Source organism: Hippocampus bargibanti, linkage group LG11, assembly GCF_051943395.1.
Source record: "Hippocampus bargibanti isolate YZ-2025 linkage group LG11, ASM5194339v1, whole genome shotgun sequence".
Taxonomy (NCBI): Eukaryota; Metazoa; Chordata; class Actinopteri; order Syngnathiformes; family Syngnathidae; genus Hippocampus; species Hippocampus bargibanti.
Genome location: NC_142744.1, coordinates 7,970,851 through 7,983,978, shown reverse-complemented (window position 1 = coordinate 7,983,978; position 13,128 = coordinate 7,970,851). Strand labels below are relative to the sequence as shown.

General features: G+C 42.1%; 1 protein-coding gene across 2 annotated transcripts in view; it reads right to left on the bottom strand.

Annotated features, from left to right (window-relative positions):
• LOC148891383 (netrin-G1-like) overlaps positions 1 to 13,128 on the bottom strand; it is a 70,269-nt gene that overhangs the window by 4,136 nt on the left and 53,005 nt on the right. The window contains exons 4-6 of one of the 2 annotated variants that reach the window (XM_089008157.1): positions 11,182 to 11,354; positions 5,216 to 5,242; positions 3,855 to 3,899 (exon numbers count right to left, since the gene is read on the bottom strand). In XM_089008157.1, the coding sequence (XP_088864283.1) occupies positions 3,855 to 3,899; positions 5,216 to 5,242; positions 11,182 to 11,354 (245 nt within the window). The remainder of the gene's footprint in view (positions 1 to 3,854; positions 3,900 to 5,215; positions 5,243 to 11,181; positions 11,355 to 13,128) is intronic. The other variant, XM_089008158.1, reaches the window with a different exon arrangement.

Genomic DNA, 13,128 nt, shown 5'->3' with positions numbered 1-13,128 from the left:
GCACTACCAAGCTAAAGGTAGCTTTAGCTCAACTCTCATGCTATTAAATCTCATTTCGCATTCCTTTGCTAATGTAGTGAAATGATGAACAAAAAAAATATCTAATCTGTTTCCAAATGCAGGGAGTAAAAGTAAGAAGAATACTTGAGTACAGACAGAAAAATTAACTTAAATGCAGGTAGCAAGTATTTGGCGCTATGCTAATAAAAATTTCCAGCGTTGATTGAGAGCTGAGGTGTACATAAGCTATGATTCACCATTCTGCGGCAAAACAACTCGCAAGTCCATTATTGTCCAGCAGCCTTGCCGTTGGCAGTTGCGCAAATCGGTGAAGAGGTCATATTTACCCAGAAATTTTCAAGTAATTGGACAGCCACCATGGCATAATCTTTTTTGTTTGGTTTTTGGTGTTCCGCGACTCAGCTTTTTTTGTAAACTGAACAAATAAGATATTTCTCCTGGAAAAAAGCAAATTAGACAGGCAGTTAACTTGCTTGTTGTCATCATTTTGAATTATTATTTATTATTTTGGCAAAGTTGTGGAAGGGTATAACTTGTCAAAATGAGATTTTCAGATTTTGGGAGATTAGTGAACTATTATGAATGGTATCCCAACAAAATATATTTAACTCATGCACTGCCATTCTGGAATTTATTCGGGTGTTGAAAAGCATGACATGGAGCACCATTCCCGAATTTCTTCGGGTTTTGTTTTTTTCTTGCGGGGTGGGTTTGCCGATAAAGTGCTGGTCAGACCTGTGGCAATGTTTTCCATCCCCTCGTGGGAACAGAATCTACCTTTTGTACAGCCGCCCCTATTTCAAGCTCAGATAACTCCAGACCCATATAATTTAGGAATTAACACTTTTTTTTCTAATAAAAGAAGAAAGTCTAAGGTTTCTTACACTGCATTGAATGTTTATGTCGTCCTAAAACTCAATATTCTGTGGATCCTGCCATTTAAGTGAAAATGACAAAAACCCTGGCACTGGGGTGGACACATTTTTTGCACATCGTCTGGCAGTAAATGAGTTAAAAATGTTTCAGATATTTTATGCCTGTAAGAGGTACATAGAAAAATATGAACAATCACCAGCTAAAAAGATGGTAGCGGTTAGGTCACGCTCGACAGACTGCAATACTCCAATTGGTCAGCAGACAACAACAACATAATAATAATAATAATAATAATAATAAATTTAATTTCTAAGCGCCTTTCAAAACTATAAACATGGAAAGAGAATTTGAAAGCCTTTGTTTCTTCCTCTTCATATCAGAGGACTGTGTCAAGTTACTCTTTGTTGAATTTATGCCTAATATGCCTAATACAGTTTCTGTCGCACAATCACATGTTTAGCCTTCCGAACTTGACATTAGCTCGCTTAAGCTAACAAGATAGTCCTTGACAGCTAATGTGATGGAAGACACAGTGTCCTTAAGTCTTCTATTTACATTTCATTTTATTTTTTTTAGTCGATGAACATCTGATGCGCTCGAGTTGAGAGCATATTATATTACCAGGCCCATCTTAATTTCTCCTGTAATTACTCTTAAAGGCGTATCAATGCTAACGCGATCATTTTCACAGCGATGCCCTTGGAGACAATTTAGATCAGGCAGATGCTTTACATTTGCAGACTGGAAGGAGTGTCCTCGCTACTGATTATTTTATGTCTGTCAACATTTACTACTCATGCTTTGGTAAAGATCTAAAATAGGAATCAACATTTTCAAAATACTAACACAACGCAGGGTATAATGTATCTTCTTACCATGCAAATTTCCCCAATGTGGGACGATTCTGATTCTGATTTTATTTGTTGTCTTTGACAGATTCAACAATCAGGTTCTAATCCATGAAAACGTTCTTTGTGTGTTGCCGTGCCGAGTGTCCCATTGTTTGATGGCGTCAGCTTCAAGGATAATTTTGGTCCCCCCCTACATTTTCTCTGGGCGACATATGTCCCACCTCGCACCTCGAAAGGTGAGAGAGTTTTAGCGCTAAAACTGTTTGGACAGAAGTGTGCTTCGGGCTACGGGGACCAAAGTCGCTACAGTAATGTAACAAAAGGGCAGAAAAGCCGTCGAGTAAGTTAGTGGTGCCACGGAGATACTTTTGAAACGAGTTGAGTTGAGAGTTGAGAAATGAAAACAGAAGTGTTTTACTGTGCTAACGGTTTTGAATCAAGACATGATCCCGATCAAACTAGCGCTGTTAAAATCACATGACAGACTGATAATGTCTCTGCCACATGTGGAACGGTATTAGAAGGGAGACCCCGTCTCCTTTCCTCAGGTTGCTCTATTTTGCCTCAACTGTGCTCAAGCGTTCGTAAGATGAGGTATCACTGTATAGAGCCTGAGCGACCAGCAAAATTTTAGTTAGCTGACGAAGCTTTTCGGATGAGGAGCGAACCGTCCGACACCTTCAAAGAAGTACATATGTCGACTGAAGAAACCTTTTCATCGGTTTGCCTCAACTGCTTTCTAATTCGACTATTGACCGAATCCCTTCCAATAAATGGCCAATTAAGTCCATTCCTACCGATAATATATTTACTTAGCACTAAAATGATTACGAACAACACATCAATAACAACTAATGTCCCCACCACCTCGGTAAGCTGTAGATGAACCCCCCCTACCCAACCACCCTGTGTAAGTAAATAATGGGAGACAGTTTTCAGATACAGAATCGTCTAATTGGACGTTAGTTTCCCTCGATGACGGCCGATCGATCACTTTGGCCATGATGTCAGGCAAAGTAAGCCGAAACCCAGCGCTCTTTGCCGCGCCCCTCCCCTGTTATCATATTAACATGAAAGCGTCGCCGTTTATCACGACTGCCATGGCAGCCACCGGGCAACAGCATTCGAATGCAAACAACGTCATTACAGTGATACCTTGGCTTTCGAACTTAATTGGTTCCCAGACAGAGTGTATATGGCGAAAAGTTTGTATCCCAAAAATTAATTTCCCATGGGAAACCATTAAAATGAGAATAATCCGTTCGCAGGTCCCCATAAAACATATTTTTTTACTTTATTTTCTAAGCCTTAAAACTACACAAAATATACCTTATTTTATTTATAATAAATGTGCTATGACATTATAATTAAAGAAATTAACCGTACTGTATAATAAAGTCGTTTCATTTACCTTTGTGATGGTCGTTGATGGCTTGATGGGATGGATAGCTTTTTGCAAAAAGTGTCTCAAGGAGCTCTGGGTTGTACATCTTGGAAGTTGTGATATTGCAACAGCAACAGATGCAAGCAGACACACTAGAAACATCATTAATAGCTGGTTCACTTGCTTGTCTTTTCATTTCAAATTGTACAGATGGCTAGTGTGGGTTATTTGTGGAGCCTGATTGATGGGAATTTTTACCTTGCAGTCTACACTCTGCCTTTGAACTGTCAAAGTTGAAACGAGTGCAAATTTCACTGTTTTCTATCCATTTTGTCACTCTCTCTCTGTCGTCTGCCTGTCTCTTTATTGTGTAAACCACCTCCACTCACTGCTGCGTTCTTGACCAATCACGTAGCTTTAACCGACGACTGGGGGCGGGGTATAGAGGACCAAACAAGCCGGCTGCCATTTTGTTTTAGGAGACCGGGTTCGTTCGCGAACGACACATCACTCATTGTGGCAGCTCCGTGTGCCAAGGTAAAATTTTCATAAATGTAACGTTCGTAAACCGAAAAGTTTGTAAGCAAAAGGGTTTGTAAACCGAGGTATCACTGTACTTGTTTGTTGAACGATATGAAATGGCGGCGTTACAAACAAGGGGGCGCTATTTTTTTTTCTTTTCTGTTATCGGCATGCTGAAGTCACAAAGCCTCTAAGCCTACCTTGGTTACGATTTGTGACGCCAAGCGATGACGCGTTTGCTCGATCTGCGTAAAGACGAAGGGGGAGGGGGGAATGTTACACATCACTCTGGCGAGTCACAATGGTCATGCCAATTGAAGCACAGGGACGGCATGCACGCGTGTTCTTCCCATGAACATGAATCAAGGACATTTGCGGAGCGCAGTTGGAGGAGAATGATGTCATTTGGTGACGTCCGTATGCATTCTCGATGGATGACAAAGTTGGAGACATTTAGACGTGGCAGCTGCTTTGTCACCCGCTACCAAAGAGTCACCTTCAGGCATCAGCATGCACGGTGATGAGAGAGGGGGAGAAAAAATTGGTGTGTGTATATATATATATATATATATATATATATATATATATATATATATATGAGATTTATTTTTCTCTGGCTCTGGGCAAATATTAGTCCGTGCTCATGTCTGAGAGGCAGAAATGATTTTTTTTTTTTATCCCCTAGTCACTACGGCCTAGTGGGTGATGGACCATTTTAACCATTCAAGATTCTAGTATGCGATTTTCTATTTATTTTCTAAACTCACATTATTCAAGCCTATTTTTTTTCTCAGGTTGTTTTTGTTGTATTTACAAACAATAAACGTTTGAGGTCCTTGGTTTACAAGGGAATTTCTTTTCCACAATGGCAATGTGAGGTAAATTTATCGAAAACTGCCTTTCAATGCTTGACATGTGCTAACCTAGCAGCTGAATCAGATTTACAGTAAATACTTGGATGAACCCCCCCCCAATACATAAAATACAAAATACAAAAAAAAAAGCAGCAAGTACAATGGTGATTCCATCATGACAAAAATAATATGATATGTGAGCCCCGCATGCCGGCAGTGAACTGGGCTGTGTTAACTTCAGCATTTGGCTAATGACAATTGTTTTTTTTTTTTCACATGCTTTGAGTTGAGAGCAAACATTTGAGATATGAGCCTCGCATGCCGGCAGTGAACTGGGCTGCGTTAACGTCCGCATTTGTCTCATTACAATTTTTTTTCACGTTTGAGTTAAGAGCAAAAATGCAAGATATGAACCCCACAAGTTGGCAGTGAACTGAGTTGCGTTAACTTCACAACAAGCGGCAGTTCGACAGATGCTAATGTCGCTAATTGTCTTCTTGTAATCCCCCTCGTGGAGCAGAACATTAAAATGTGATTGCAGCTAAGTGGCTTGATGAGAAAAACTTTTGCAACCATGTCAAAAAATAACAAGCGTGACAGGGGAGGGGGAGTGCATCTGGCATGCCGACGTAACTGGCGTCACAAATGATCAGGGTAGGGGGGGACAGTCGCAGTCATGCTAGGGGAGAAGGAAATGGTCAACTTACGCGCAGGTCCGTGACCGCTCGGAATACCTGAGGAAAGAATGCAAGAGCCATGTTTTAGTTTAGTTTTGTAAAATATGTTCAGTCTACAGTAATACATTGGCTTACGAACTTAATTGGTTCCCAGACAGAGTGTGTAAGTCAAAAAGTGTGTATCACAAAAAATAAATTCCCATAAGAAACCATTAAAATGAGAATAATCCGTTCCCAGGTCCCCATAAAACATAATTTTCTTTCTAATTTTCTAAGCCTTAAACCTCTAAAAAGTATACCTTATTTTATTTATAATAAATGTGCTATGGTATTACAATGAAAGAAATAAACTGTACGGTATAATAAAGTCGTTTTATTTACATTTGTGATGGTCGTTAATGGCTTGATGGAATAGAGTGGCCGATTTCCTCAGCATTAAACACTTGATGAGGAACGAAGCCTTCTTCTTTCACCATCTTGAGGAATGATCCATTGGAGCTGTTTCTCTGCGTTGACATCACTCTGCTGCTGTGAAATGTAATTTTTGCGAGACTTTTCCAATCCTCAATCAATTGTGTTCTGTTTAGCTGGGTTGATAACTTTTTGCATCAAGTGTACAGATGGCTTGTGTGAGTTATTTGTGGAGCTTGATTAATGGGATATTTTAACCTTCCAGTCTACACTCTGCTTTTGAACTATCAAAGTTGAAGAGTCCAAATTTGACTGTTTGCTATCCATTTTCTCACCATTTTAATTTTGTTTTTTTCACTTTTGTTTAATTTTGTTTTTTTCACTTTTGTTTTTTTTTTGTTTCAAGCTCTGTCATCTCCCTTTCGTGTGTCTGTGTGTTTTCTCACTCTCTCTCTGTCATCTGCCCGTCTCTTTCATGTTTAAACCCCCCCCCTCACTGTTGCATTCTTGACCAATCATGCGGCTTTAACCGAATACACCATTTTGTTTTTGGGAGAACGGCCTCACTCTCTCTACGTCTGGAAACCCCACCCCTCACTGCTGTGTTCTTGACCAATCACGTGGCTTTAACCGAAGACTGGGGGCGGGGAATAGAGGACAAAACCAGTCAGCCACCATTTTCTTGTTAGGAGAACGGGCTCATTCGCGAACGACACATCACTCATTGTGGCAGCGGCGTGTGTATCCCCCAAAAATAGTTTGGATTGGATTGGATTGGATTGGATTGGATATGCCTTTGTTAGTCTCACAGTGGAGAAATTTACATTTCACAGCAGCAAAGTGATGAAAGGAATGAAAGTAGAAAAACGAAATACATGAGCTGCTGGAAAGGCAGCCACTCTCGCGGCGCCGTCTTGAAGTCAAAAGAACAAAAAAAAAAACTAAATAACAAATAATATGACAGCATCGAGACAATATGACAAAACAAAGACACAGAGAGACATTCATTCTTCAGGACTTGCTGTACCCTCTTTGTGATGACATGAAACAGTTCTAGATGAAAGAGGAGAGGATCAAAGCGTCTTTCCACCAGTGGATCAGGGACATCAGTTCTTCTTTGTTTGTTTGTATGCCAAGGTAAAATTTTCATAAATGTAACGTTCGTAAACCGAAATCTTCGTAAGCCAAGGGGTTCGTAAACTGAGGTATCACTGTATTTAGCGTAAAGTGACTTTTTCTGAAAATGACCTCCCCCTTAAAACGGAAAAGTCGTGTACTTTCTAATACTTGAATTGCGGTCCCACCTGCCTGACGAACAACCGTCGTGATTAAAGAGGAGGACCCTAATGACAGATGAGAGCAATTACGGCCTAATTACATTTCGCCCGCTCAGCGTATTTGTCTTCATATGAGGCCCGCGATATGTTTAATATTCCCGTCGGAAACACTAATGGCTTAAAGTGAAGGGAATGGGAATAATCGAAGACAAAAGTAAGTTCATTCGGCACCTCGGGCGGGTAGTGGGGGGGGGGGGCAATATTGTTTCGTCACTTCCATGTGTGACATTATTGCATTTTACGCGGCTGCCAAATAAGCACTCATATTGCTTTTGAAGCAGCTAGACCGGGGCCTTCATCACTTCACTCCAGATGCGGCCTTGCATTCCATTTTTTTTTCTTTTTTTTTCTTTTTTAATAACGGCCTGTCAATCCACGGTGCAGCGGGCACAAGGTGAACCCGGCAATATCTCCTCGGATTTCCGCTGCCGCTGCGTCGCATCATGTCGCACGTACGACAACAAAGAGACGCGATATCCTCCACAAGAAACCGCCGGAGATGATCGCACTGGCGTTTCCTGAGAACAAAATCGCACATCGATTTTCGCAATGCGATATCACCGATCAAACGGCGCGTCTCGGACGATGGCAAAGGCTGATGGCCGATGCTGCCCGTCCACCAGCGGCGCATCCCCGAGTGACGGGATGAGATTTATAGAGGCAGTCAGATTTTGGATTTGATGAATGTGACTAAACTCCAATCCAAGATCATCGTGTGGCTTCGTGCAAAAAGATCATCTTCTGCCTGTGCATGGGCAGGAAAAAAACGGGCAGCATTTCAAGTGGACCCTCGACTGGGAAATTGGTGTTAAATCGCTGGTGAATGAGTGAAAGAATGAAGATGAATTGATTTAGCAGGCAGAAAGGCAGGTATGGGAATGATGTGACGGGCAAAACAAAAAAAATCCCTTGTGGCGATTTTTGAGTGGAGGATCTTGACGAATTATGTCAATAATGTGACAAAAAAAAACAAAAAAAGCAACCCTTTTTTTTAAAGGAAATGTATGAAAAGGTTTCTAAAGCCATCATCTGTACTTCTTTGAACGTGTCGGACGTTTTGCTATATATACAGGTATCGATGAGAAGGTTTCTTCAGCCGTCATCTGTACAAAAGTGAAGGTTTCGGACGTTTCGCCTCCTATCCAAGAGACTTCGTCAGCGAAAGTTCGCTGACGAAGTCTCTTGGATAGGAGGCGAAACGTCCGAAACCTTCACTTTTGTACAGATGACGGCTGAAGAAACCTTCTCATCGATGGACCACTCCTGTACGACTGAGAGCTTACACAGACGTATATATACAGGTAGCATAAAACTTACGACCGAGTTCCGTTCCGACCAAACGGCCGTAGGTCAAAATGGTCGTAAGTTGAAATACATTCAAAATTTGAATAGAGACTTTGAGGCTAAATGACTCGCAAACACCCCCCTCTGGTGCTATCACACGGTCGATTGGTGTGCGAGAGTGAGATGCTGGCTGGCAAAAATTACATACGTGTTGCCAGCCTGCTAGCGTGGTGCGGTGCCAGGCGTAGAATTAAAATTTTTAAAATAGGGTCTGGGGGTCGTGGTCGTAAGTACGGGTGGTCGCAAGTCGTATTAGTTTTGTGTGTGTATATATACACACACACACACGCACACACACATATATATACACACACACACATACACACACACATATATATGTAGATATAGATATACATATCGAGATAGATAGATATAGGGTCATAGCTACCAGCAAATTTTAGTTCGCTGACGACACTGCTCGGATGAGAAGCAAAACGTCCGACACCTTCAAAGAAGTACAGATGACAACTGAAGCAACCTTTTCATCGATGGACCACTCCTGTACGACTGAGCGCTTACACATACGTAAAGGAAATGTATCAACGTGGTGAAATAATGAATGGCGGTGGAGTGATTGCCACACCTGATTTATGATTTAAGAGTGGGTATTGCAACCCTAACTCGCCCAGAGGATTAGTTCATCTTCCGCCACCTTGGTATTCTTTTGAGTGTAAGATGGCGCCGCGAAAGTGGCTGCCTTTCCAGCAGCTCCTGTATTTTGTTTTTCTACTTCTTTCTTTCCTTTATTCTTCCTTTCGTATCTTTGTTGCTGTGAAATGTGCATTTCTCCACTGCGAGACAAATAAAGGTAAATCCAATCCAATTCCAATTTGGTCTCCGATTCAGGTCGGAAACTGTTTCTCTTCCAAATTGAGAAGAGATCAGATTCTCACGGCCAAAATTCTGTGAAGGATTGCATGGCTTTTGCACAGTATGAACCGGTCAAAATGGAGCCCATAGATAGCATCTAATCAGCAAAGGACTGGCAGATGGTGACATGAGTCACAAACCGAGATACGGAGCAGAATGCGGCTCTTGTGCGGCTGTGGTATTTGTGCGTATTTAAATGAGGCACTGCGTATATTTGTCAGAGAAATTTGCTAAATTGAAAAAACATGCACTTCACCGAGGCTAATGGCTACAAACCCAGTTTGAGTGATGCAAATCACAGCTGGAAAAAAAGCACGTGTTAAATTGTGCCACTCAATCAGAGAGGAAACCAAGCGATTAACTGTTTGCGCTAGCTAGTCTGTCATTAGCATCATATCCGTTGTGAAATAAACGTGAAAACCTGGGCTCCCGGTGAAGAGCAGTTGAAAGTGTTCTCAGCGACCGCTCTATGGATTTGGCCCTCCGGAATCGCACGGCTACTGAGAGCGAGCGGGTCATTAAATCATCAATATGAAATCCATACATCGCATACATCCATACATAAGCGTCTTTGTTTAGAATGAAGCTTGAAACTACGGTTGACTTGAAACTTGATGCTAGTCCCGCATTGCTTTTATGCGCTACGAAAAGCACACAGATCCAAAACCCGCTGCTAATTTTGCCTCTGAGCTATCGATGGTACCCGTTGTATTAGCTATAGACAGATAACTACATATGTCCAGACGCTCTCTTTTGTGTGTATCTGTGTAAGCTCTCAGTCGTACAGGAGTGGTCCATCGATGACAAGGTTTCTTCAGCCGCCATCTGTACTTCTTTGAAGGTGTCGGACATTTCGCTTCTTATCCAAGATGCTTCGTCAGCGAACTAAAGTCTTGCTGGTAGTTTTGGCCCTTTATATATCCCTACTGTCCAGACGTGGCGGTGCCGGACTCTGCTGTGAGTCTCAGTTTGGGGGAGCAGAGGTCTACTCCATGCGGCTCCACTGATTACTCTATTGTCCTGACTGATCACTTCTATTGTCCTGCCTGAGTATGAGGTCTACAACTGGCCTAATTACCCCATTTGCACTGGTATCACCTCATCAGCATAACTAAGCCTATGTTGCCTAAGCAGTCTGTTGTACGAACGATCCAAATTGAACCATGGTGGTTTAGTGAAGGATTTGCTGTTTTATGAAAATAGCTTCTTTCAAACCATCTATTTTCTTTCGCTAAGATTTTAACCTCTTTGTCGTCAAATGAGTGGTTGCTAGCTTTTAGGTGCAAATGTACTGCCGATTGAGGCCCACTAGTATTATTCCTGCGATGTTCATAGTCTTTTTTTGAGAATTTGTTTAGTCTCCCCAATGTATTGCTCTTTACAGTTTTCATTTTTACAATGTATTGAATAAACTACATTACTTTGTTTTTCATTTGGCAGCCTATCTTTTGGATCCACTAATATTTGCCTTAGTGTTTATAGGTTTGAAATAAGTAGGAATTTTGTGTTGCCAAAAGACTAGTTTTTCAGAAACTCCTGCAATGTAAGGTACTACTACTCCTCTCCTTTTAGCATCTTCAGAATTTTTGGTTTTGCTCCCTATTCTTTCCTTTTGACATTTGTTAAAAGACCACTGAGGGTAACCACAGTTTGTGAGTTTTCTGTACATATAAAAATATTGTGAAGTAGCCGCGGCGGTAGAAGGAGCACATGACTGATACATTCAAAAATGTTCTAATACTGAGCAACTTTTGCCCTTTTATTTGGTTTCATGCCGAGCCACTGGTTGATTCGCGTAGCGGATGCTTGTTGGCGACGCCACGACCCACTAGGGGGTGAGGCGCAGGGTTGCTTGGACATGACGAGATGGCCCATATTGGGTGTGACTCAGTACAACAACAAGGATGACTCAGCGGGGATCTGAAACCCCAGATCAGATGGTTTCGCTTCCACAAAGATCGCCATAGTGACGCCAGGCACGGCTGTTCGCTGTTGCCAGACAGTATCCATGGTGAAGGATGGGGATGGACTCACATATATTGGCGGTTCCTTTGGGTATCGGGAGATAGGAACCCACGCTCCAGGCTCGGCCGTGGTAATGCCTCTTGCAGCGGCTGCAGTCGGGCCCCGTGGTGTTGTGCTCGCACTCGCAGCCCAGCTTCCCCTTGTCAAACACGCAGCTGTTGGCATGTAGGTTGCACTTGCATCTGAGACGGAGAGAGAAAGCACAGCGCACAAGGCGGTCGCCTGAGGAATCCATCGAAAAAAAATGTTGGTTTGTTTTGACATTGCTAAATTGAAATCCTGGTTGAGTTGTTTGACTTGGATCAAAGCTTGATTATTCTTCCCTTTGGAGGGCGGAAAAAAATGAAAAGAGAGCGACAAGGCCTCATTTGTCAGTGCCTCTGCGAAGAGAACAGGGGGTGTTGAAATAAAAGGCTCTTTGCTGAGGGAGAATCAAACAGGGATCTGATTGAGCGGCGACTGACCCTATTTTGACAAAGATCTTGAAAGGTTCAAACTAGCGTGAGGAAAACGGTCTCAGGGCAGGTGACCGTTCACTCAATTTGACACCCTACCCTTCCTCCCCACAGCATCGACCGCCGCCAAGTTTTTGTTTTTACAAAAGGCTTGAGCGCAAAAGCGTCCATCATTTGTGACCAGCTCGGTTATATGATGCCAGCCAACACGAGAGGGAGAAATGACAGCGGCAGTCCGAAATACATCCATTCTAATTGACTTCCTGGCCTTGCGGCGACGGCTGACGTTAATGATAGATCACCGAAGGGAGATGGGAGGATGGTTGGGGGGAAATGTAGAACCTGCAGCACGGAAAGGACATTGCCGGTAAATGACTGTGAACAATAAAAAAAGCCCACTGCAGCTGCGTGGCTTCATTTGTAAGACATGATCAGAAATTGTGCCATTAGATGGCGTTTTACCAGTGATGGGCAATCTGTGCTTGCAAAGCCTTCTCTACTTACCTAAAAGTATCTGAATCACACACTAATGTTAATTCTATTTTGTCCATAAATTCTTATGAAATAATTCCAAATTGTCTTTCAGCTTCCTTTCATTGCTTTTCCGCTGTTGTGCTGTGTGTTTTCGTATTTAAGCATTTGACCAATCACGTTTGCAGCCATTATTTGTTACCAGTGTCAGAAATCGACCTGGACGCCTTCACAATCAGTTCTGCGGGCCCCATCACATCAAATAAGTGTCAATAATATTGTTGCTTTAACCAATCAGATTTCGAGTTGGCAACACCAAGGCCTTCTCACAGGCCTTATTTCCTGGCTAACGCTACCCTCTAGTGGACTTGTAGTCAATAACACTACACTTTTGATATATACATCATAGTCGCAGTTGTAGTCGAGGTTGTAAAGTCATAAAATAGTTATGAAGGATTGGATTGATTCAGACATAGCACAACTGAAGGCCTAGGTGTCAAATGCACGGCTTTTCACTGCGTTTTACATTGTCTGTACTGGGTAGATATTTTTGTCTATTTAACTTTCAAACAATGACACGGAAATTAAAACTTAAATAAAAAGAAATTCAAAATACAGTTAATATGGTATTGCCTGACTTTTCTTACGTGATATTCCATGATAACAGCGATGGATACATTTCCGCAAAGTAGAGGGTTTCATTGCATTAGCTATAGCTCATCTCATACCACAAAAATTCCTCAAAGTCCAACATTGTTTAATCAATGGAACCCCCCACCGCCCAGTACTACAACCGTGCTCGATGAAATTAATGATTGGGTGTCGCCCTTCTGCCACACAGACAGCAGTCGCTCCCTGAAGTCGAGCGATTAGATTTGACCTTCCAGTTAATTAAAAACCAGGAAAATCTGGATCATCTGGCCTCAGTTGGTGTGGTGAGAGAATGTGGAGCCTAGTGGGTTAGGCTTGTAGTGACTGGATGATTTTGCCATTGGCATTATCATAAAGAAATAGATATAAATATAAATAA